This window comes from Endocarpon pusillum (assembly GCF_000464535.1).
Source record: "Endocarpon pusillum Z07020 unplaced genomic scaffold scaffold6441, whole genome shotgun sequence".
In the NCBI taxonomy this organism is placed as follows: domain Eukaryota; kingdom Fungi; phylum Ascomycota; class Eurotiomycetes; order Verrucariales; family Verrucariaceae; genus Endocarpon; species Endocarpon pusillum.
Window position 1 is genome coordinate 286,693 of NW_006916590.1, and position 22,281 is coordinate 308,973.

The following is a 22,281-nucleotide window of genomic DNA, read 5'->3' on the forward strand; positions in this document are numbered from 1 at the left end:
TGATCTCGATTTACCTGAAGAGAGGCTAGCCGGATTCCATCCTGAAAGCGCTACACAAAGGCTTCCCTCTGCCCTGGCTTTGGCTTCGTGTGGACTACAATGCTCCTGACATCCGATGGCAAGTACGAATATATTCTTCAGCCACCGAAGAACAACAGTATCATGTGACCTCTAGAATCTTGATTGGAATCTTGCCTACGAGGACCAGGAGCCGGTTTATCCGATTGGTTCCTCATTCTCGCTGTTGAGACGATCAAGGACCACCACGGCCTTCTGGACTCTTTTGCTAGCAGGGACTGATCAGACGACTGTTATTCGAGACAAAATCGAACTGTCTCACTAGGACTGGCCCCGGGCGGCTGGACCACCAGGGTCCTGTTTCCGTCACAGGTGAGGCCCCACCACGTATCCTGGAAAAGAACGAATCGAAAGACTTCTCCCCGTATCCATTACAGTCCTTGTTGCCGGATCCTGGTGGTTGGCTATGAGTTTGACTGTGGGCGGGGGTCCATACCTGGCGCGGCCGCTACCATGGACATGGCTTCTTTGACCTGGAACAATACTCAACCTTTACTGCTTTTCCCCCTCATGCTATCAATGCCTGCCGCAAGCCACGTGGGTCCAAAAGCCGGGATTATTTAGGTCCGCTTGAGCGGACGAGATCGCCGTCATTTACGAGCGAGCAAAGAGGTAATCTGATTTTTCGTTGTATCTACGTCTTCCATGAATGGTTAGAGAGCTCGCAGAGCTTGCGTCATTATCGTTCATTGACCGATCGCAACTGTTCGGGTCCCACTAGAAGATCACTGAGCAGAGCGTATATCAAAGGACAAGTATTGGCAGATTACGGCCTACTAGTTTGTCGATTTTCCGAAAGATTGTAGCTCTGTTTTCGAGGTTTATATATAGGCTTCCTGCTAGTTAAATGCTGAACTTCTCGGACTAAGAAACCTCAAGTCTACCATCAAGCAAACCCCCAGCCTTATCGAGAAGAGATTATCCTAGTCTTCCTACGACCCCTGGTTCTAGGGTAAGGTAATAGGAACGAAACAGTCCCGGAATACGACTGACTAATTTAGCTCCTATGCTGTCCTTACGTACTGGTTTCCTCTGTTGTGAGGAGCTTAGATGGTGCTGCTATCCACCATTCTGGCGTTAGATTTGCCAGATCTTTGATTGGTCAGCAGAGCCACAGACGCGCGCTAAACGGAAGTGGTCCAATGATAAATGTGCCAGCGGCTACTTCCATGAAGAATTGGCAAAATTTTCCGCCAGAATGGTGGGATAGCCGCTCAGCATTGACCGGAACGTCTTTCGATGATGACAAGGATGACAATGTAACATGTGATATAGCTCGGTGGTGCGCCAACGCTGTGCAGATAACTTGAATCTTGCCACTCACTCGTCCGGTGTGGGCAGCTGTGCTTCGAGCATACGTTGCTATCCAAACATCTCTTGTCCTGGCCAGCCCCAACAGTTTAATCTGCAAGGGCCTGAAGGATTCGCACCGAGGCATCCAAACAGCCTCATCTTATTGTTACAGAACGTCTCCGGAGGGCCATGTTGTCAGAAGATCGGTGTCTTGCAGTTTGCTTATCCTACTACCTACCAAGTGCATTCTACTCCGGATTTGCAGGGTGGACATGTGACTCCAGACTCTCGGATGACTAAGCAAGTCCTGTCAACTCATCTATCAAAGAAGAGCAAGAGATAATTCGACCTTGGGCCATAGATAGCGCGGAGAGAGATTGATACCCACTTCTTCACGTACCTCTCCCTAACTTTGGACGCCCATTCAATCACTGAAGCAGCCCGATGCGAGCCGGCGTACGGTTCTGTCTCTGAACCACCGAACCCTTGATTCAACGCCTCCTAAGCTGTAAGTAGAGCAGTGGATGAGAGAGGGAGATTTGAGTGTGAGTTATGAAGAAGTCTAGCGAGTACTTTACGTGGAGAAGGATCCGAAAATGACGCGCTGTTGGTCCTGCACAAATTGATCGACGGGACGTCATTATAAAGATCGTCAAAGGGCGATCAGGTAGCAATAATCTCACCGTCAAATGGCCATAATTTTAGGAAAAGATGTCCAAATTGACACAATTTTATTCGCTTTCAGATGTCTTAACTACATGTTCCTATACAAACTAACTTAGATTATGTTATGATTAGGCTGAAACCAAGCACGCATTGATAGTAATTTAGACATCACTTTCAGAGGGTCTCTTTCTGCTAAGTAAGTTAGTGAGGGTAGAAGGCACCCAAGTTATCCCACTTTAGGCTAGTTAGTCAAGTTAGATAGAAGCGCCTAACTTAGTATGTTAACCAATTGCCAGCGCCTGTACCCTGCACCGCCTGTTCCAACCATGTCGCGTGCCGCTGAGTATCAAATTGCAATGCCCACAAGAGTCCCAAATTATCAACTGACCATATCCACGGCATGACTTAGGCGGAGAGACTGAAACACAGCTCGACAAGATGTCATGGCATCTCCGCTCCGAGTACCGCTGCCACGGCAACTGAATCTCTTGCAACACACGTCTCCTCGATTGATGTTCAGAACACCAACCATTGCCTCTCGCAGACTTGCCACGCGCGCCTTTCCTCCTTCAGAGCGGGCATCTTACTTGCGGGACCCTAGAGGAGCATGCATTGGACTCTGTCGTCGGTACGAAGCAGCCCCGGGCGATCTGGATGTGTCTCATCCCCTCTGAGCTGATAGAACGAATCTAGCCACCACCACCACCACTCCTCCTGCTTCAAAAGCGGCAGAAGTGCGACAGGATTACCCACCGTTGCGACAAGACGCTTCTTCGTGAGCCATGGCATGCTTTTGGATAAGAAACCGGAGACGAATAGGTCTGTCATCTCCCTATGATTAATTTTCCAAGTCCCCGTCCTTTCCTTAAATTTCTTCCCCTATTTGCCCCCAATTTGTTCATAAGAAAGACTTGTCCTTCTGCGCTAGATATCCACCCAAGTACGAATTGTTACATTATCAAACGTCGCATTACCCTGTTTATCCTGCGCCAGCACCTTGTCCGTTTACTTCCAGTCCCGCGTCTTTGATCGAATGCCTATGGAAAAAGATCATTTCCTCCTGAAAAGGACAGAGAGCACTGACAACCGCCTTCCAGCCCATCACCAGCACCAGCACCAAAGACTCCAACCATCCGGGCCAAGATCCTCACCACGCTCAAATCCAGCGGCGGCACAGCCGAACCCCCCACAGACTTGTCCTTCTGCGCTAGATATCCACCCAAGTACGAATTGTTACATTATCAAACGTCGCATTACCCTGTTTATCCTGCGCCAGCACCTTGTCCGTTTACTTCCAGTCCCGCGTCTTTGATCGAATGCCTATGGAAAAAGATCATTTCCTCCTGAAAAGGACAGAGAGCACTGACAACCGCCTTCCAGCCCATCACCAGCACCAGCACCAAAGACTCCAACCATCCGGGCCAAGATCCTCACCACGCTCAAATCCAGCGGCGGCAGCCGAACCCCCCACGAGAAAATCTGGAACCTCCCCAACAGCCTCACCTTCAGCCGGCTCCTCGCCGCGCCAGCAGTGGGCTACTTCATCCTCAGCTCGCAGCCGCTGGTGGCATGCGGGCTCTTCCTCTACGCGGGGCTCACCGACCTGGTCGACGGCTACCTGGCGCGACGCTACCAGGCGCAGACGGTGGTGGGCACCGTCATCGACCCGATGGCGGACAAGGCGCTCATGACCATCTCGGCCGTCTCGCTCGCGGTGCAGGGCAGCCTGCCCGTCGCGCTCGTCGCGCTCATCCTGGCGCGCGACGCCGGCCTCGCCCTGGCCGCCATCTACATCCGCTGGATCAGCCTGCCGCCGCCCAAGACCATGCGCCGCTACTGGGACTTCTCCCTGCCCTCGGCCGAGGTCCGGCCCACCGAGATCAGCAAGCTGAACACCCTGCTGCAGCTGTTGCTGGTCGGCACCGCCATGCTGATGCCCGTGCTGCCGGCCGCGCTGGTGGACGCGTGGCATCTGATCGCCATCTTTGGTGCGTTTCAGTACGTGGTTGCCGCGACCACGGTGTGGAGCGGCGCCAGTTACGTCTTCTCCAAGGATGCGTTTACGATTCTGACGCGGGAGGAGATTGAGAGGAGGGTTGCGGAGAAGAAGAAGAAGAAGGGGGAGGGAGGGAAAAGAGCCAAGGATAAGAAACATCGTCACTCCGAGCCACACCAGATACGGGGCCCTCGTTTCTAAGACGACTAGACAGACTAACTAGTCATACGTCGAGCTTGAAGTTTCTCATCGCTCGTTTAGCAGACAAGGAGGAACCGCATCGGTCTGTCTTTCGCCGGTCACAGCCACGGTGGGAAATCCAGACCTAGAAGTACAGTACCATACACTTTCAATATTGAACCCTCTCTCTCTCTCTCTCCGTCCGTCCCTCGCCGGGCTCCATAATTTCAAACAAAGAGGCCACCCTGACGCCGACATCGAATATCCACACTGCCCAACCACCTAACTAGCTCGTACGTGCTATCTCGCAAAATCTATCAAGATGCCCCTTTCAATCGGCCTCCGCTACTCAAGTGACTTACCCATCCATCCGGCGCGCCCGACATGCCCACTCCTACCTCGCCTTGCTGGGTTTCCCCTCCCCCCCTCTTCCTTCTCGAAAGCGAACAGGCAGAAACGAACCGCGTTGCGTCGCGAGCCCTTGGTTACATGTCCGAAAAATCAGCTTGCCTGGGATACCCATGCTGCATGAACAGTGAGCGGTCGATGCATGCACGACCCCACGAGCGGATCTGCGTTGTCTCGCTTGATCGATCGAGGCTCATCATGCAAGCAGTCCAAACAGCAGACTCGTCCTGGCCCAGTAATCCTTGGCTCGTGACTCCAAGGCCGTCATGGCGGCTGCGTCGAGATGGCGCGAAACACTGTCCTTGAGATGGCGGATGAGCGTCTCCGAGGTCACGGCGTCGGATCCGCTTTCACCCCGGAGCTCCAACGCGTGGAGGAGGAGGTAGAAAACATCGAAAAGAACCTGGGTGGAGGTTTGCCGGTCTGCTTTCCTTCCGTCTCCATCGTCTGTCGTCCCATTGGCCAGTTTCGGCTTCTCCTCTGTGCCGTTCACCCAAACCTTCGTTTCCAGCGGTAGCAACTTTCTCTCCACAATCTCCTTCCTCACCGCTCTCTTGACCTCCTCAACAGCATCGCCAGACCAGAGATCGGGTCCCTGATCCGCCATGATGCCAGTCAGGCGCTGCAGCAGCTTGAACACCGGTGGAGAGGGGTGGGTCGGGAGCGGCGGATCGCCTTCCCATAAACGAGCCAGGGCCTTTATCTTGTGCCTTTGCACCAAGGACGAGGAGGTGTGGATGGGTCCTAGAAGGGTTGAGGTGGTGTTCGTGGCGAGCAGATGGTGTAGACGTGGGATTGCGGAAGCAAGGATCGGGAGGTCTTGTTGCTGGATGCTGGAGCTGGTCATGTGGTGGTATATGCCTCGGATGGTGCGGAGGAGGAAGATTGCTTTCGGTGTTTCGCTCTCGTGGAGGGTTTCGACGGCTGCCTTGATCCTGCTTTGGAACTCAAGTGTCGCGGTATCAAGTGATGACTTGTGCTCATGCTCGTATTGATCCGGATCGTCCTTCTGGAGAGTTCTCTCAATTGTTTCCGTCTTATCGTCCCCATCGCCATCGTCATCGACATCCTCATCCTCTTCGATAAAGTCGATCCACCGCGTCGTTCGGACCTGCTCGATCTGCTCGAGGCTATTGGACATAGCTGCTGTCCAACGTTGGAGGGAAGCAAGAATTAGGGTAGTGGTCTTGGAATGGCCAAGGTGGCGATCTATCAGCCGTCTCTTGAAGGTAGAAGCACCTTTGCCAAGTGATGCTGTCGCCAAGTCATGATCCCATATCGATAGACAGGACGGCGTGGTATCATCACCACCCTCCTCCAAAACCGACTCGATATCGGATGCAATGACCGAGAGCGATCCTGCTCTGGCATGCAGCAGACCCTTGATGCGAGTATTGAAGATACTTCTCAGCGCTTGGAAGATCTCTGCATTGGAGTGCGTAGAGGTGGAAGAACTAAGCGGTAGCCAGACCTCGAGGGCTTGCTTGCGAAAGTTCAACAGCTCAGAGGTATCGGAGAGCTCATTGGCTGTGCGTTTGAGAGCCAGGCAGAGGTCTTCAAATGCGGCATTGGACCATTTTCCAAGGATGGAGGGCGCTTCAGCCAATGGACTGTCTGTATGCTTGATCCACGGCACGAAGCTCAAGATCTCAGTGGGAATGAACTGCTGAACTTTTGCAAGATCCAGTTCCTCTAGCGACTCTATGTCAGTGCTGCGCAACAAGGGCTGGCCTCGTAAGTCTCTCATTGCGTCTGAGAATTGTCGGCCAAATAATTTGGGAGTCGTTCGCAGCGATTGGAGGTAGTAATGAAAGCCTTCAAGTACACCCTCACGCCCTTTCTCGGAGGCATCTGACAATCGTCTGATCTCATCAAGTCGTAGGTCCTGGAAGTGGCGTATAGCATCATTGGATGAGGAGCTGGTTACAATGCAGAATGCACATATAGCCTCAATCAGCTGATGTAAGCTTGACTCGGGACTGATGAGTATCAGGTCCACTCTTCTGAGTAGTCGTCGTCTCTGTGAGGTTAGCTGCTCCTTAATCAAGTTCAAGAGTGGAGGTGCATTATCTTCCTGACCGATGCGCTTGGTCAGAAGCCGCGACACTGCCAGCACCTTCGCGGCGGTCAGGACGGATCCGCCTCGCCGGAACAGTCTTGGAAGACATTTGTGACATTTCTGGAGAAGAGAGAGCTGAGCTGCAAGCTGCCTCCCACCTGATTCTGCCAGAGAAGAACATCAGCCTTGACGTTTTATAGACGGCAGGTCGGCAAGAACGGACTTTGTTGCGCGGCCTGCTCTTGCAATTGTGCAAGGTGCCTAGCCTTCTTGTCGATAACATCTGAATTGCACTGAAGGCTCACCTCTCCCATCAGCTCCTCGGTCTCTTGCATCCGATGGTCTAGCTGGATGATCCGATCTGCGGTACCAAGAAGATCACGATAGCTCGAGCTGGCAATCAGACATGAGCCATGTTGACCAGTGAACCAAAAAAAATGGTTGACTCACCCTACGAGTGTCCGTAGTCTCTCCTTGTTGGCTGCGATGTCATTTCGAAGCTGCTTTTCAATTTGCCGTGTGGTAGCAATAGGATAGGTGAAAGCCTCTTCCCACGACTTCAGGGCCCTTGCATCACTTCCAGCAGAGGCCATGATGGTCGTGGTGATGAGAAGGGGGCTCTCTTGCGGTGAGTAGCGAGATAATATGTTTTACCCACAGATGGAATAAATCGGAAGGTGGTTGGAGCAAGCTGGGAGCAACATCAGCCAGGGATCACGGGCAGTGTCCGAGATAGTGCTGCTGATGCCAAAACCAGAATTTGTGGTTGAGATAGTCATCGAGATCTTCGCGGGCTCATAGAGTTGCGTCCTGTGCAAGGTCCATGGCATGGGATAGGTAACGGGCCAACAGCGAGAAAGATTTCTGTAACCCTTGGTATAGAAATGGTTATTAGTGTTACCATCGTTACATGACTAAATGTGCATGTCACAAAAAGCAATAGATGGCAGATCACGGGCTCCCAGACTGGTGTAGAGGGAATGACTTGGAAGCAATGTGGACGAGACAACACCAGTTTATGACAAGACCCACGGCCAGAAGAAAATGCCGAGATTGTCCAAATAGTATTACACTGGTTATTGGTAACCAAATTATTTGCTCACGCGGCATTTATGTACACATCTTGCACGCTGGGCTCCTCCTCGATCTGCGCAATAAGATCCTCGATTACTGCCATATTCTCCTCATTCAGAGACACCGTGGTATCGTCCTTGGGATCATGTATAATATCCGAGGATTCCACTTTCACGCCCAACGACTTGCTCAAGCGTTGTGCAACCACCGATATCTCGCTCGGCTCAGTTTCCACTACCAGCCTGCCATCCTGGTCCATATCCACATCCATAGCTCCAGCCTCGATCGCTTGATCCAGCACCTCATCAGTCGAGATTCCATCCCTTTTCTCGAAGACCACCTTTCCTTTCCTTTCAAACAAAAACGTTGTAGGCGTGATAGATCCTCCTCGCCGCAGGATCATTGCCCGGATGTCCTGCAGAGTACGCAGTTTCCCGTCGGTCTGGCATTCAATGACTGCCCCCACAGAGAAGGGTAGCATTGCTTCTATGGTCAACGACTCGAGCGCTGCTCCGCTGGTCGACTTGCCTTGGCCTCGCGCGACGGCTGACTCGATGGAGGCCTGGGATAGAGCACCCTTCTTTGCATTTGCCATGGCTGCGACTAGACGAGGATTAAAGGCCGGGTCAGGACCACCAACTGAGCGACAGGTCAGTATATCACACCAGCATTCGTCAGGGCCAGAAGTTTCTTACGTTTCGATGCTAAGATAACATCACGGCATAATAGGGAGCGTGCCTTGCTCTTTGCAGCATCGTTCTTGCCTTTGTCATGTTTGATCTTCGACCATCTGTTATGGCCGGATGACAGAAGGGCTGTGCAACTCAATCCGCGCTGAGCTCGCTGAGCTCGCTGAGGGCATATCTGCCATGGTGAAGAGAAACAGCGGTAGACAAATGGTCTGTACGCTGCCAATATACCCATGCGGCAACGATGGGTGCTTTGGAGCAAGCTGATGCAGTACGTAGTAAGGAGTAATACTGAATAATTCCAGCTCAGTTTCTGATTTCTGATTTCTGATGTTCGGCCGGCAGAACCTCGGTGCCAAGATCTACTCCTCCCAATTGGGGAATTGCACCCCGACCCAGATGCCGGATCTCAGCCCTACAGGACTTGCGACGACATCGACTTCGCTCGACTTCTTGCTCAGACGAGCCTCTCCTCTGCATTGTGCTCTTCCACACTCGCACCCCTTGTTTCGCAATCTGCATTTGGCATCACAATACGATGTTCTCCTCCATCCTCCGTACCCTCCGGGGTCCCAACCTTGAAGTCTTCAAGGTAGACATCCCCTACCCGAAGCCATCCCCCTCCGGACCTCGTTCCGCACTCTCTTGGCCCATCCCACTCAGGGCCCCGATTCCAACCATCTTACCTTTCTAGTTCGGAATGTACATTCTCTTTCCAATAGGCTGGATGTACTACTTCGGCACCAACCTAGAAGACCGCTTCACCGTCGAAAACTTCTGGCCCTCCCAAGAAAACAGCCATCGAATACCCTTCGAGCGAGATGAGATCCGGGATGAGGTGAGACGTATCGCACGGGAGACGAGGGAGAAGGAGAACAGAAGGAGGTTAGAGGATTTGAAGTTGGGTGGTGGAGCGATACGAAAGACGGACCGAGAGGTGGATGGGGGCCTGGAGGAGAAGAGCTAGCGACGAAGATGGAGTGGATATCTGATTTTGGCATAAAGCGCGGCATCTGAGAGGCGTCTGTTCTCGCATCCTAGAAGGGCAAGGCTGCACGCATGCGGCCTAGAAAGGCAGAAAAATAAAAATAAAAAACACTCCTGCACTGCGCCTCGAACCAAAAAGATCACTTCATCTGTGCTCTCCACTCTCTACCGCCCGAGGGTTAGGTAGATACTGGAAGGAGAGAACACATCCGCTATGAAAACTTAGCTTGGTTAGAGCCGGTTTTACTGCCTGCCGTTGGACCACAGAGAGTTTGCGTGGGACGACGGTGGAATAACCCCGAAGAATATAATATATATCAAATAAATTGCGCAATAGGGGTAGAGAGATATTATTATGGGGATAGGAAAGAAGCTTCACTTGAACAGCAATGATCTTGATACCCGGTGCAGAACATTCAACTCTAATGAATCAGTTGTAAGATCTTGGATGCAGCAATATCACAACAATCTCCACAAATCGAGCCTGCTAGTTCTTTTGCGCGATCCTGTCTATCATGCATTAAGATGCCCATGACTTTTAACGGTATGCCCGAGACAGCCAACCGTTGACCTGTCTACAAAACGCCCTCGCTAAATGCACGTCCAAACCCTCCACATACCTCAACCCTTCCATCACCATATCAAAGCTCCCCCAGCCCCCTCGACGTAGCAGTCACCACATCCACCCCCCTACTCGTCCCCAACCCATCAATACTAGTCTTCACCACATCCCCCACTCCACCAACACCACCACCACCACCAGAGGCTGATTTGGTGATACTAGCAATCTCCCCATGCACATAATACCATATCCGCCGATAGATAATCACAACATGATTCGGCAGATACATCGACGCTGCTGCGACGAGCATGGAGATCAGGACGAAGAGGACGAAATCTAGACACAGAACAACGTTGTCCGTCAGCCAAAGTTGCCGGTTGAGAAGTCGACGCAGATGAGTACGTAGGTAGGCAGGTAGAAACGGGAAGGACGAGGGTGGGCAGGAGAGAAGGGGTCGTACTAAAGATAAATTTCTCGGTTGATGTAAGCATGTACAGCGAGAAGGTGACTTCGTATTGGTACTTTTTGAGTTGGAGCCAGCGGATTAGGGAGGAGAGGTAGGGCTCTGAGGGTCGTCGTTGCGAGCGGTCGGTGGAGGTGGAGGTGTGGGCCATTGTTGACGGATTACTACTTACTCCCCTTCAACGGGGAAGGTGGAGGGAGGTAAGGGGACAAAGTGTAGGATAGTGTTCAGCCTACGAGGGGCTGTGTTGGCACTGGAATAAAGAAAGATATGAGAACAGCGGCAAGCAGCAGATAATGAGAGTAGGGAAGAACCTACTTGCACTCACATCATGGAGATTTTGAAATGGCTTGTTCTGGCCGGTTGACCATGATTATCTCCTGCAAGGCAACCCCGGAATGGCTTGTCGGCCAGGGGTCTCCGGGCAACGGCTGGCACCGGGGCCAAGGGCGGTGGAGCAGCGACAAATCAAGCGAGATATGATGACTAGTGCATCTGGAGTAACGGCATCTGAATATTTCTGCAAACACGTCTTGAGTGGTTAGGCGATCCGGCTACAGGGCCTTCATGGTTTTTTCTCTTTTACTATCCTTTACGCCATTCGAAGCGATTTTGAAAGCATAATCCCCATCTATATCTTTCCATCACAAAGCTGCACAAGAGCCCATTTACCACTCCATGCCCATTTTCTTGCCCCTGAGTCGCCTCCACCTCCCTCGGTGTGTCTAAGTTCTTCATCTCGGCCCGGAGGCAACCCGACCACAACATCAGCCTTGCAAGTTCTCAATGCGAGCGAACGTACACCGGATCCTTTTCCAAGCGGGCCAAGGCTGTCGGCGAAAGGCGCCGTGGGATCCCAAGCTGCCTGCACGAGTATCAGTAAGCATTCCACAGAGGGCAGTCTCCTTTCCCTTACATCACCAGTCAATTTCCGATAATTGAGATCGCCCTTGAAGATGACAAGCTCGCTTTCTTTCAGGTCCTCCAGAACCTCAGGAGCTGTATGCGGCATGCGCCAAAAGCTCCCAGGATGTGTCCAAAATCGACTAGGTCGTAGCAAAAGCTTGCCCTCACGATGCAGATTGCTCCAGTTGTCGAACAGAAACCTAAGGTTTCCCACCTCCTCTTCCATCAAAGGCATTGGGGTCGTGTCACTGGATGTGCCGATATCTGTAGCATAAAAAGCTTGTGGATCGGCCATCACGTTGAGAAGATCCACAAAATCCTTGGGTACGACATCACTCACGAACCATGGTATCGACTTCGGATGTAGAATGACCTCTGAAGCAAGCCCTCCTGTCAGCAAGAACCCTGCCAGAATCAGATCCACGAAGAGCTCAAATCCTGCATTGTCCAGCACTATCGAGACTCTTGATTTTCTGCCAGCCTTCTTGGCTTTCTGGAGGGTAGCAAACGCTGCTGGCAAGTCATTCACAAGGATATTCTTCTCTGATTCTTTGCGTGCATTGGCTCCCTGCAGCTTTTGGATATCCTCGTAGCTGAGAGACGTCAAGAGCGAGAGATCGGTAGCGTTGCCCCATAGACAAATCTCGCACATCTCCATGAACAAGACTTTCTCTGCCTCTTCGATTTCAGTGGGCTCGTTGGAGGAGACGATGGTAGATTTTTGCCTAGTCTGTTCTACGATCGCCTTGTACTTCGTCGCAAGCTCGAGAACAGCGGGTCTTGATGACTTGAAAGTAGACATCTTTTGCCGTCCGAAGACATCGTAGCTTTTCCAATGCTTAGAACGCCGAAAGAGGCTGCTGATGCGCCGATACAAATAGCATTCTGAGTAAAGCCATTCCACGTTGTGCCATGTCGGATCCCCACGAGCCTTCAGTTCGGCATTGTAGCTCTCTACATCCGCCTCATCATCGTCCTCAAGACGCCTATATGTCAGTCAGCTTGAGGTCACGGTGTCTAATGAAATACCTCACGATAACTGGCGGTTGTGCTGGAGCTCATATTTCAGCTTTGCCAATTGCTCAACAATTGATTTGCCGTCTTTGATCTTGTCATTGTTTGACGCTTCTACCTCGCCAACTGCGCGATGAACATCATCAATCGCTCCGGTCTAAATCTTCTGAGTATCTGAGATAGATGGGAACTTAATAGAAGATCACGAACCAGGATATTAGGCCATCTTTTCCTTACAGTTATATAGGCGAATGAGGTAGGATCAGAAGTTTGGAACTTGGCTGAAAGGGGAGTCAGAGATACTGATGAAGGGGTTGAGCACTATTGGTAGACTCAACCAATCTTTGGATCGAAGTCCATGTCTTGTCAGAAAGTGAATAACAGAACTCGTCCGTGTCCTCAGAGAGAGTGAAGCTGGACAATAGTAGATGACTGCTCGGTCAATGGATGATGTTAATCACGAGGGATACAAAGGAAGGCTCGATGTTTGCTGTTAACCACTGGTAGATGGCAGAAGCATTTTGCCTAGAACTCTTTAGATGGCAACCTGGGAGTCGCCGACTTGCTTAGGAGGTCCCAAAGACGATCGTCACTTCATATACTCATAATTTCCTCCAGAACGAGAGCAGTATCATGCTAATACGCACTTCCCCGGAGCAGAGGGAATTCCATCGCTCGAAAGCACGTCTTTCAAAGATTACCCATTTGCCTGGTATAGGCATTAACTGGGACCTGTGTTTCCCTCAGAAATCCATCCGTAGCGCTATGGATGGTTTCTTATCGACGTCGTCACTATCTACTTGATCCTGCCTGCCTTCTCCTCGTTGTGATCTCAATATGATCTCCAGAAGTTCACGTTGCTCTCCTCCCATCCGACCAACTAAACCCTTGAAAGCCGCCTGATCCGCACTTGCTATTTCCAATAGCCGCATGGCCGTTTCTTCGTGCACGGTGGAGCCTTCAATAGTAGCACGCTGTAGCAGAGTCGGAACGATCATTGCTGAAAGAATCGATCTTGATCCTGATGGCACCGTCTTCACTGTAGAGGCTAGCACTTGCGACACAACCACTCTCACATGTTCAGGGTCCTCGGTAGAAGTATCGACAAGGAAGTGGAGTAGTCGAGGAAGAAGATACCGGAAGATAGCTTCGTCAGGAGCGGTCTTCGAAGGGGTGAACAGGAGTGACCGGACGCAATTGGCGGCAACTTTTGCGAGGCCCACATCATGCAGGCAACTCAAAATCTCTTCGAGCGCTTTGATGATAAGTTCTTCACGAGGAGAAAAGATGTTACCGACAGATGTCAGCAAGATTGTTATCGCAAGCAGTGTATTCTTCGCACAAGGCAGGGAAAACTCGGTATCGCGACGTTGCGCATGCATCAGTATCTGCAAGAATTGCCACAAACAGCCTCGAAGCAACCTCTCCACATTATGAGATTTGCCGAACGAAATGATCGACTGCAAGAACCTCTTGAACGTTGGGAATGTCGATGGCACCACAGTTGACTGGAAAGTGCCACATGCCAGGATGGAGCAGAAGGTGTTTGTGATGCAGGCGTAAAGATCCGATTTGATAACGGTGGGGAAAACATCCGCAACATCGACCAAAGCATCCATCGCCGTACAAATAAGTGCAACAGCTTCACTGCCATGGGGCCGAGACTGTTGGCTTGATGACTGACCCAATGTAGGGATCATGCCTGCCAGAATCAAGATCATGACGCGGGTCAACTCAAATAGCTGTTCAACATCATCGGACAACTTTTCTTCTCGTCTTACTCCAGACTCAGCTGCCTGGTGATCTAACGCAAGACTTCGCGTGATTTCGATCAGAGCATTTTGTATTCCAAGTCCTTCTGTCAGAGCAAGACGATCAAGTATGTCCATTGTTTCGTCAAACACTGTATCCTGATATATCGCGTTTCCTGACACTGCAGGGCGAAGGATCTTCTGTAAAGCCTGGAGAACTTTCAAAGTTAGGATTGGATTGTCACGACTTTGTGTCACAAGCGCTTCGAATGCCAAACCATAGAGGATGAAGAAGAATGCAACCGGTTCTTCTCGAAAACTAATCTCTTTACCAGCTGGCTCTATCGTGCCAGAGTCGCTGGCCAAAGCGGACTGTCGATTGTCCAGAGCATCGAAGACAAAGCCGCTGTCCTTATCGACCAGAATGGCAATAGCATCAATCAAACTGAGCCACGTGTCCTCGTAAAACTGAAGAAGGATCTCTCGGTTGAGGGCAGCATATAGCTCATTCAGGTTCTGGCCACTGCTGGTGCCACCCAGCGAGCTTGAGATGTCAGGCTCAAACCTTAGCTTGGCAAAATCTTGTAGCGAGGAGAGCCAGAACGGCGTCAGTCTTGCGAGATACGGCTCGACTATGGACTGCAGGTATCGCTGTTCCGTGCTCGCAATCTGCAGCTGAGCCCATGCAGACAGGAGAGAGAGCCTCAGCATGACCTGGGCATTGGTGCTTAGAACTCTTAGATCTCCAATCGAAGTACTCGCAGATGTCTCTGCAAGTAATCAGCTTCTTCCCCGATCCATTGGATGAATGCACGAACCGGAGATGCTTTCGAGCCCAGTGACCAGTAATTTAAAAATGCGCCCCATCCGCTCTACGCTAGTAACAATCCCGGTAGCAACAAAAGTAGCACAGACATTGATAGCTTCTGACGCAAGTTCAGGTGACGAGTCTTGTGCAAAGGCCGGCGTCAGAGCTGAGCTGATCTGTGCTTGATACTGTTCTAGAAGTGATGCTTCCAGGAAATCGGGATCAGGCGTCTTCCCGAACAGCTAGTGGCGGGTCAGCGAGATCTTGATTCTTAAGTTGACAAGTACCTTCAAAATCTGGTCGATGATCCGTAAGCCCCAGATGCGTAACGCCACAACATTAGCCGTTGAGGCAGAGAAGGCCATGCGGATAACATCCGCGATTTTGCTCTGGAGGGCAACCTCTGCTGGTATAGCTTGATCCGGTAAGGCAGCCTGGCTGATCAATGAGATGAGTCTGCTGAGGCATGACATCGCAAAGCTTCGTGTCTGCCATTTCAGAAACTCTTGTCCTTGAAGTGACCCCTCTGCGTTGTCCCCTTGTGCAGCCGCTGCGGCGGCAGCGAAGCCGGCTACCTCTTCATCCTGTAGGTCCGGAAGTGCAGCAGGCTTATCCGCTTTGGAGTTTATGTTCTCTGGCTTAGCTCTGGTCTTCGAAAGAACGTCTTGATAGCGCTCAATCCATTCAATAGTGTCTTCATCATAGGTTTGGTGCAGCCAGTCTTGTAGGATATGCTGGATTCCTGTATGATCAGGATGCTGGTCGAGAACAAGCCAAAGGTCGTCCGCAAGGCTAGAGCCAGAAGCGGAAAACACCCCTTTGACGTCTCTTTTTACCAGGTCGCTGAGACTATCTACAGAGATGTCTCTAATCCTCTCTTCTGCTGAGCGGAGGCCCTTCTGAAGGTTCCTTACATGGTCAGGGAAGTCAAGATGGCTGGGTGTATAGAGAGACAGATGACTTGAACACATTGATCCCTCGATGACCATATGAATGGACTCTTCGCAACGGAAGTAGTTGACCAATTTTTCTATCAAGCCCCTCTCGTTCCTCATGTCTTGTAAGTCGGGACCCAGCACATTGATGAGAGAGTCAATGCCTTTGGCGACAAGTAAAGGTGTAGAATATTCGAGCTCAAGATTCGATGTAGCAAGAGACATGGCTTCTTCTGTATGGGAATCGCTAGTAAACAAACGAGCCAGCATGCCAAGAGTGCTTGCAACATATCCTGAGTAGTTCAATCCTGCAGAGTCAGCGACCTTTGTCAACCCTTGCATAGCCCAAAAATGAACAGTTGGATGTGGATCATTACACAGAGACAATAGAACTCCCACTATGGTTTTGAGGTGGAACCCAGCAGCCATGCCTCCCACCTGCGCGTGTATGCAGCCTAGAGCCAAAGCACATCCGGCACGAATGTTGGGGTCCCTGTTCGCCACAATCGTGTCTACAAGTTGTTTTACTTGTGAGTTAGTGAAAGGGCTTCCAAAAAGATTGCACATGCGCCCGATGGCTTCGCCGCCAAGGGTCCGTACGAAGGGGTCTGCATGCATAATAGATTCCTGCTCTAGGTCAGCTTGCTGGGAAGGACGTCTGAACATGCTCACCTGGACAACATCTCCAGCGATTTTCTCTATGGACGACGTGGCTAATTTGCCAGGTGAATACCTTGTCTCCCGATTTGCAACTACCATAGTACAGAGGATAGCAGTGGCAACATTCACACATAACGCTGCTTTTTTGCCTGGCTCCCTGCTATACGGCCGTGTCAAGAGCGTGGCAAGCTGCTCCAGACTGCCCTCCTGAACCTTCTGAGGCTGTAAAGGAAGTACAACCGCAAATAAGTCAATTGCGGCATTGACGACCTGCGTTGGCGGAGGGTCAACCTCCGTGCTAGAGTCAAGGGGTCCGAGCAGGTACAGACTCAAAGAATCGTGTTCCAGAGCTCTGCAAACAGGTGTTGATAGCTACTGTCGTCAGCAAACTTGGTTGATCTGCGTGGAAAAGGCAATCTCACAGTGTCGTCCAATCCCTCCTCTTCATCCATAATTATTTCGATGTCCTCTAACACCTTACGACCACGATCGTGACCAAGCACTTCGACACGATGACCACAGACTAGCCCGTTAATGCCATAGCCCCAATTGTCAGCCAGTTCCCACAGACTCTCAAAGTTGCTGGGAGAAGTTGCGATCGATAACTCTATACTTTGATCTGAAGGGCTTGGGGGCTCTGCAAAAGCGATGACAGCTAAACTCAACAGATTTGAGTGAGACAAGATGCCAGTAGCTTCGAGGTGGCTGAGGCTGATCAGTTTTGTGAAACACTGCAGGACACGCCTTTGGACCATAATTACTAGGTCTTGTAGCTGCAACGCTGGTGTTAGGCGATGGGCGACTTCTTCAGGTTGCCGATGGGCAGGAACAGACTCCTGAAAAGCAATGGTGTTTTGCAGCATCGTTGCAATCCTTTTTGATCCATCAGTTGTGATCAGGCTGCCATTATACTCAAGGAAGACAAGGAGTGCACCCAAGGCGCATTCGCGCACATGGGCAAGGAAACTCATTTCTAGGGAACCCCTTTTTGTTGCATTGTTTTGGGTCAATGGCTTTGGTAAGGCATTCCTCCACAGCAACAGCAGCTGAGAGAGATGTATCTTGACAAAATTGGGTCCAAGCGGCATAAGACCGCCGATCAGAGTCCAAGCGACTTGGATCTGGGTGGCCGATACTCTCAGTTCTGTATCGCTGCTGGCCTTTAATAAATCCGTTGCTGTACTCAGGACCTGAGAGAAGACTTCGACAGACCCGTATAGCGGCAGAGCTCTCGCAGTGCTTATTACAGCTGCAAGTGCGGCTGCGTAACCAAAACTTCTCCTTTGATATAGTCGAGATTCGTTCAGCTGGCTTACATTCTTCATCATGAAGCCCATGCAGCTGTTTGCACAAACTAGAAGTTGCTGTGGGCATGCCAAAACCAAGGCTCGAAGACAATAAGCGACATGAATCTGTACACTGTAGCTGGTGTGTTGCAGCACCTGAAGTAGAGTTTCGCGACAACTGTCCCCAAGAGTGCCCGCTGCTGGACCCAGACAAGACAAGAGATTCGACAGAGAGTTGAGGGCGGCAATGATTACCTGTTTTGGAGGCTCTCGCCGATCTGGAAGTGTTTGTGGAAAGTTCTTCAGGACATCATTTACAAGCCATTGCGCTGCGCTCAGCTGTGCGCTTCCACTCAATACCTTGAATCCAACGGCAGTATCCAAAATTGCCCGAACCATTCGCCGACTGAGCAGCAGCCTGTAGCGATAATAGGAAATGGTCGGGTGGTTAAGTATATCGTTGAACAAATGATTTGCTATGACACCATAACGTTCCTCAATGACCTTTTCAGGTAACCGTAAAAGTGTATACCTGTAACAAGAGGCGATTCCAGCCCTTGCTCGATTCGTTGTGGAGGACTTGGTATAGTGGCTAGCCAGTGTTCGAAGAATGTCGTGTAAATTCAAAGATAACGAGACAGCATGCTTTTTGGAAGCTGGAGAACTTGGTCGTTCGATTTCTTCTTGGCCATCGATGACAGCAGCGCCCTTCCTAAGTCCTTTGGTGGACTTATGAGAGTTGGAGAAAGACTCGGAGTCTGAAAAGAGCTTGATGAATGCGGACGCAAGGGTAGAGGCCGCAGCGTGTCTAACGCTAGCAACCGGACACTCGAGAGCTCTCCATACTGAAGTCTTCAGTGCGTCAAAATCGTTTGCATTTTCAAAGTGTACGGTTGCAGATACAAGCCTTTCGAGGCAGTAGCAGGCTGTTTTCTGAGAGAGTGAAGCCTTTTCATTTGATGCTGCGGCTCTTGCTGATTTCCACACCTCCCGAGCGGAATGCTCATCCAGGGACCCCCCGAGCCCCTCCACAGCACGACCCAGTGCTTTGTATATTGCAGCACGCAGTCCAGCATGATTTTGAGAATGCTTCAAGAGCTTCAATAAGCTGTTACATACGAGCCCTGACAGGCTGACGGCACTGTCGCCTGCTGTTTGCAGAAGGCGTCCAAGACACACTACTGCCGCATGTTTGTTATTCAAATCCTTCTCGGCCTTCCCAGCATTGATGATATCCAGCAACTCATTAATCGACTCGTAAAGCAGGCTTCGGCTCCCTCGGGCGAAGATTTCAGCATATACGATCCCGAGGGTTTCACGGATAGGTCGGCTGGGTATTGGAGAGGACAGGTTCAGAATAATAATGAGCTGTTTCTTGATGGATGCTTGATGTGTTGGGAGAGCGTCGTTGTTGAGGGTCTGTACATGACGAACAAGATCGGAGAGAAATGTAAGAAGGAATAGATCTTGCTGCTCGGAAGGAAGGGAGTGCAACTTCTGCACGTCTAACTCGACGTCTGGTGTCACAGGAGGGCTTTCAGATTGACCATTGGGCGTGATAGAGTCTGGCATGTGGTAACCGATTTGGTGAAAAGCAAGACGACTTGAACCTCACTTTTCGTGCTAGACTCGCAGAAGGGATGAACATGAACAAGTGCAGATCGGGACAGTTTTAGCGGCAGCAAGCTTTTCTCTGGTATCGACACGAGAGACCGATAGCCTCAGTATACTATCTTGAGGACTTACCTGATCAGATGATCGTTTATGACGGAGTTGTAGCATTACGAAAGCGATAAATACATGCAGACCTTGGGAAATTTGTACTCGGTTGACCTTCCGATTCAATTTGCGGAATTCTCAAGAAGCTTTGTAAAGCCGCAGATCTTGCCAAATCACCCTGCGCTTCTGCGGCTGTTTGAACCGAAAGACGCGGCGCCGCGGCAAGTCACAGGATTCCCTTCAGTGCCCAGTGCTAGACCATGCATCCTGCTGCGCTATGAGAATTGTCCATGTTGCTATTGATAAGGGACGCCTCTTGTGGCATTCAATATTTTGATCTTGCAAGACGTCCTGATTAAGCTGGGTTGGAAGTGGACGCGGTCTTCTGTGCACGCCCTCCCAGTCTTTTCATTTTAGCCGGCAATGGGCTCCTTTGGCGATTTCTTTAAAGTAGCGTACCCCCAAGCACGTCTAGCAATATCAATTAACGCATGGCAGACGATCCTCATTCCCGCTCTGATATCTCTTTCTATTTACCTTCTCCTCAGCTATGCAATAATTCCGTTGTATCGCCAGCACCGTCAGAGATATGCACAGTACCTACCTCTAGAGACCATATCACAGCACACATCATCTCTACGTTCACGAATATCCGATGCTGTTGTAAGATTCGTTCTTCCGTCGGCCTGGCTTAACAGTCGAGCTCCTGGCAGTCGTTATGGCAGTGGTGAAGTGAATGGAAGTTTGTTCGACGAGGAGGAAGGGGAAGGGCTAGTAGGCTTCGACATTGACACACAACGACGAGTACGTTTGGAAAGGTCTAACGGTACAGGAAACTCTGATCGAAGATTGAGCCGCGATTTAGAGGAAGGATTTCAGGACGAAAGCGATAATGAAGAGACACAAGGTCATGGAAGGACGGCATCACGATGACCCAAGGTTTTGTCAATCTGCATCGGGATATTTATATGATGATGATGACGACGGCGTTTTTCTCTATCCTCAAAGCTTATGCCTTTTCTCGCCGCTTGCGAGCTTCCTGAATTCCTCTTGTGGTGCTCCGCTCACCAACCTAGCCATACCCTCCATGACCTCTCTCGCACCTTGGGCCTCTAGTACCTCATTATATGGCCTTCGTATTAACTCCTTGATCTTAACCAGACTCTCTTGGTTAAGATGCTCACCCAGCTTATCCTCGACTTCATCCAATACCTGGCGCAAGAAATCCTCATGGTCATTCTGATGCTTGCCTTGGATAATCTTGTTCACAAACCCCGTCTGCGCAAGCTCCTCACTTGTGATCTTCTTCGACATGATGAGGGCTTCGTTTGCTTTTGAAATCCCTAATCGCTGCACGAATCCGATACTTGAGCCACCTTCAGTCACCAGGCCAAGGGACGAGAATGGTGTTAACAGAAACGTATGTGGCGTAGCGTATATGAAATCAGAGAACCCAATCAGGGCCGCCGAAAGTCCAACAACTGGCCCATTTAATGCTGTGACCAGAATCTTTGGGTGTGTATAGAAGGCACGTGTGATGTCCAGATTGTTGCTTACAAAAGTCCGCAGAATATCCCTTCTGACTTGGCCTTTGTCCACATTGCCGTCTCGACCTGGTCGTATACTTGTGACGTCGGCACCTGCAGAGAAGTAGCGGCCTGTACCCGTCAAGACCGTTATACTTATATCATCCATCTTCGCAACTTCTTGCAGCAGGCAGGATAGTCGGTAGTAGCCGTCTTGATTCATTGCATTCAGCTTCTTGGGCTGGTTGAGCGTGATGATAGCGATACGACCTTTTTTGATCAAGGTTACCACCTCAGAGGCCATGACCGATGGCGTTGATATGTCGTTATTGCCAAGTGGCTAACTCGCGGGATCCACCAAAGCTCGATATCTCTCCGCTCCAATTGTCAGTGCGACAAGGTTGTATTTTAAGGCGAAAGTCAACGTACCTTGGTAAAATGACAGCTCAATGAAGCAAGATCCCAAAGGACTGGTACAGGAACAGGTACAATATTCGAGATATCCGGATTGCCGCGGTAATCAAGGCTTGGTGGCGCTGTACGGAGTAGAGTTACTAAAGTTGAAGGGCTGTACTACGGTAAGAGGCATTTAACCCTCTCCCTAGTAAAACTGTCATAAACGACCTTCATACAGATAGCCTTACCGCGCTTGTAAAAATGACGTCTTACCCAGAGGGATCATTCACCGCGTTCGACGCATTGAGCTTCCTCTACTGATTCTATCTTATTCTAAAACTACTCCAATCAATTTTACCAAGATGCCAGGTAGTTATAGATGCTAATGGGATGCACACTTGGTGTAAGATAGATAATAGATTATTCCTAATTGAGCTATTTTGTGGCGTTCTATCTTGGCGTTACAAGCTGACACTAGGGCGGGGGTTTACATTTAATAATATGCCTCCTACCGTAGTACGGGCTTCGGGCCCGGGTCTTCCGGCCCAGGTCTTCCAAGGCTGCTCACACTGAGTGAGACTGTGTCCTGGCGGGTGGAATAAACACTGGCAGTCTCAGAAGGTCACCATTATGGGTCCGCTTGTAGTAGTAGTACAGCAATACCAATGTAATATGTGTGCTGACACCTTGCCCACCTGCATCGACTGACTCGCTTTTGCAGCCTCAGACCTTCTACTCCCTGCTTCCTGCCCACGGCAGGACCCTAACAAAATAGTATTCCAACACTTAAAGGCTACGTGAATGTACAAGTACGTTAAATAGTAT

The 22,281-nt window shown here is 50.5% G+C and overlaps 8 protein-coding genes across 8 annotated transcripts; 2 read left to right on the plus strand and 6 right to left on the minus strand.

Moving 5' to 3' along the window:
• Positions 1 to 2,480: 2,480 nt before the first annotated feature.
• On the plus strand, positions 2,481 to 4,234 carry EPUS_01106 (uncharacterized protein; the record flags this gene model as incomplete). The annotated part of the gene is made up of 4 exons (XM_007807019.1): positions 2,481 to 2,665; positions 2,731 to 2,856; positions 3,135 to 3,260; positions 3,418 to 4,234. 4 exons carry the CDS (start codon positions 2,481 to 2,483, stop codon positions 4,232 to 4,234), a joined length of 1,254 nt encoding a protein of 417 aa, XP_007805210.1.
• Positions 4,235 to 4,817: 583 nt separating this feature from the next.
• EPUS_01107 (uncharacterized protein) lies at positions 4,818 to 7,273 on the minus strand (the record flags this gene model as incomplete). Its single annotated transcript, XM_007807020.1, has 3 exons — positions 4,818 to 6,844; positions 6,904 to 7,073; positions 7,131 to 7,273. 3 exons carry the CDS (start codon positions 7,271 to 7,273, stop codon positions 4,818 to 4,820), a joined length of 2,340 nt encoding a protein of 779 aa, XP_007805211.1.
• A 506-nt stretch (positions 7,274 to 7,779) lies between these two features.
• Positions 7,780 to 8,678, minus strand: EPUS_01108 (uncharacterized protein; the record flags this gene model as incomplete). Its single annotated transcript, XM_007807021.1, has 2 exons — positions 7,780 to 8,393; positions 8,450 to 8,678. 2 exons carry the CDS (start codon positions 8,676 to 8,678, stop codon positions 7,780 to 7,782), a joined length of 843 nt encoding a protein of 280 aa, XP_007805212.1.
• Positions 8,679 to 8,981: 303 nt separating this feature from the next.
• EPUS_01109 (uncharacterized protein) lies at positions 8,982 to 9,410 on the plus strand (the record flags this gene model as incomplete). Its single annotated transcript, XM_007807022.1, has 2 exons — positions 8,982 to 9,035; positions 9,138 to 9,410. 2 exons carry the CDS (start codon positions 8,982 to 8,984, stop codon positions 9,408 to 9,410), a joined length of 327 nt encoding a protein of 108 aa, XP_007805213.1.
• Positions 9,411 to 10,071: 661 nt separating this feature from the next.
• Positions 10,072 to 10,606, minus strand: EPUS_01110 (uncharacterized protein; the record flags this gene model as incomplete). Its single annotated transcript, XM_007807023.1, has 2 exons — positions 10,072 to 10,328; positions 10,453 to 10,606. 2 exons carry the CDS (start codon positions 10,604 to 10,606, stop codon positions 10,072 to 10,074), a joined length of 411 nt encoding a protein of 136 aa, XP_007805214.1.
• A 480-nt stretch (positions 10,607 to 11,086) lies between these two features.
• On the minus strand, positions 11,087 to 12,735 carry EPUS_01111 (uncharacterized protein; the record flags this gene model as incomplete). The annotated part of the gene is made up of 5 exons (XM_007807024.1): positions 11,087 to 11,320; positions 11,372 to 12,347; positions 12,396 to 12,532; positions 12,586 to 12,656; positions 12,714 to 12,735. 5 exons carry the CDS (start codon positions 12,733 to 12,735, stop codon positions 11,087 to 11,089), a joined length of 1,440 nt encoding a protein of 479 aa, XP_007805215.1.
• A 383-nt stretch (positions 12,736 to 13,118) lies between these two features.
• EPUS_01112 (uncharacterized protein) lies at positions 13,119 to 19,387 on the minus strand (the record flags this gene model as incomplete). The annotated part of the gene is made up of 4 exons (XM_007807025.1): positions 13,119 to 14,896; positions 14,945 to 15,176; positions 15,222 to 16,901; positions 16,952 to 19,387. The coding sequence occupies 4 exons, from the start codon at positions 19,385 to 19,387 to the stop codon at positions 13,119 to 13,121; spliced, it is 6,126 nt and encodes a 2,041-aa protein (XP_007805216.1).
• Positions 19,388 to 20,536: 1,149 nt separating this feature from the next.
• Positions 20,537 to 21,364, minus strand: EPUS_01113 (uncharacterized protein; the record flags this gene model as incomplete). Its single annotated transcript, XM_007807026.1, has 1 exon — positions 20,537 to 21,364. One exon carries the CDS (start codon positions 21,362 to 21,364, stop codon positions 20,537 to 20,539), a length of 828 nt encoding a protein of 275 aa, XP_007805217.1.
• Between the last annotated feature and the right edge of the window lie 917 nt (positions 21,365 to 22,281).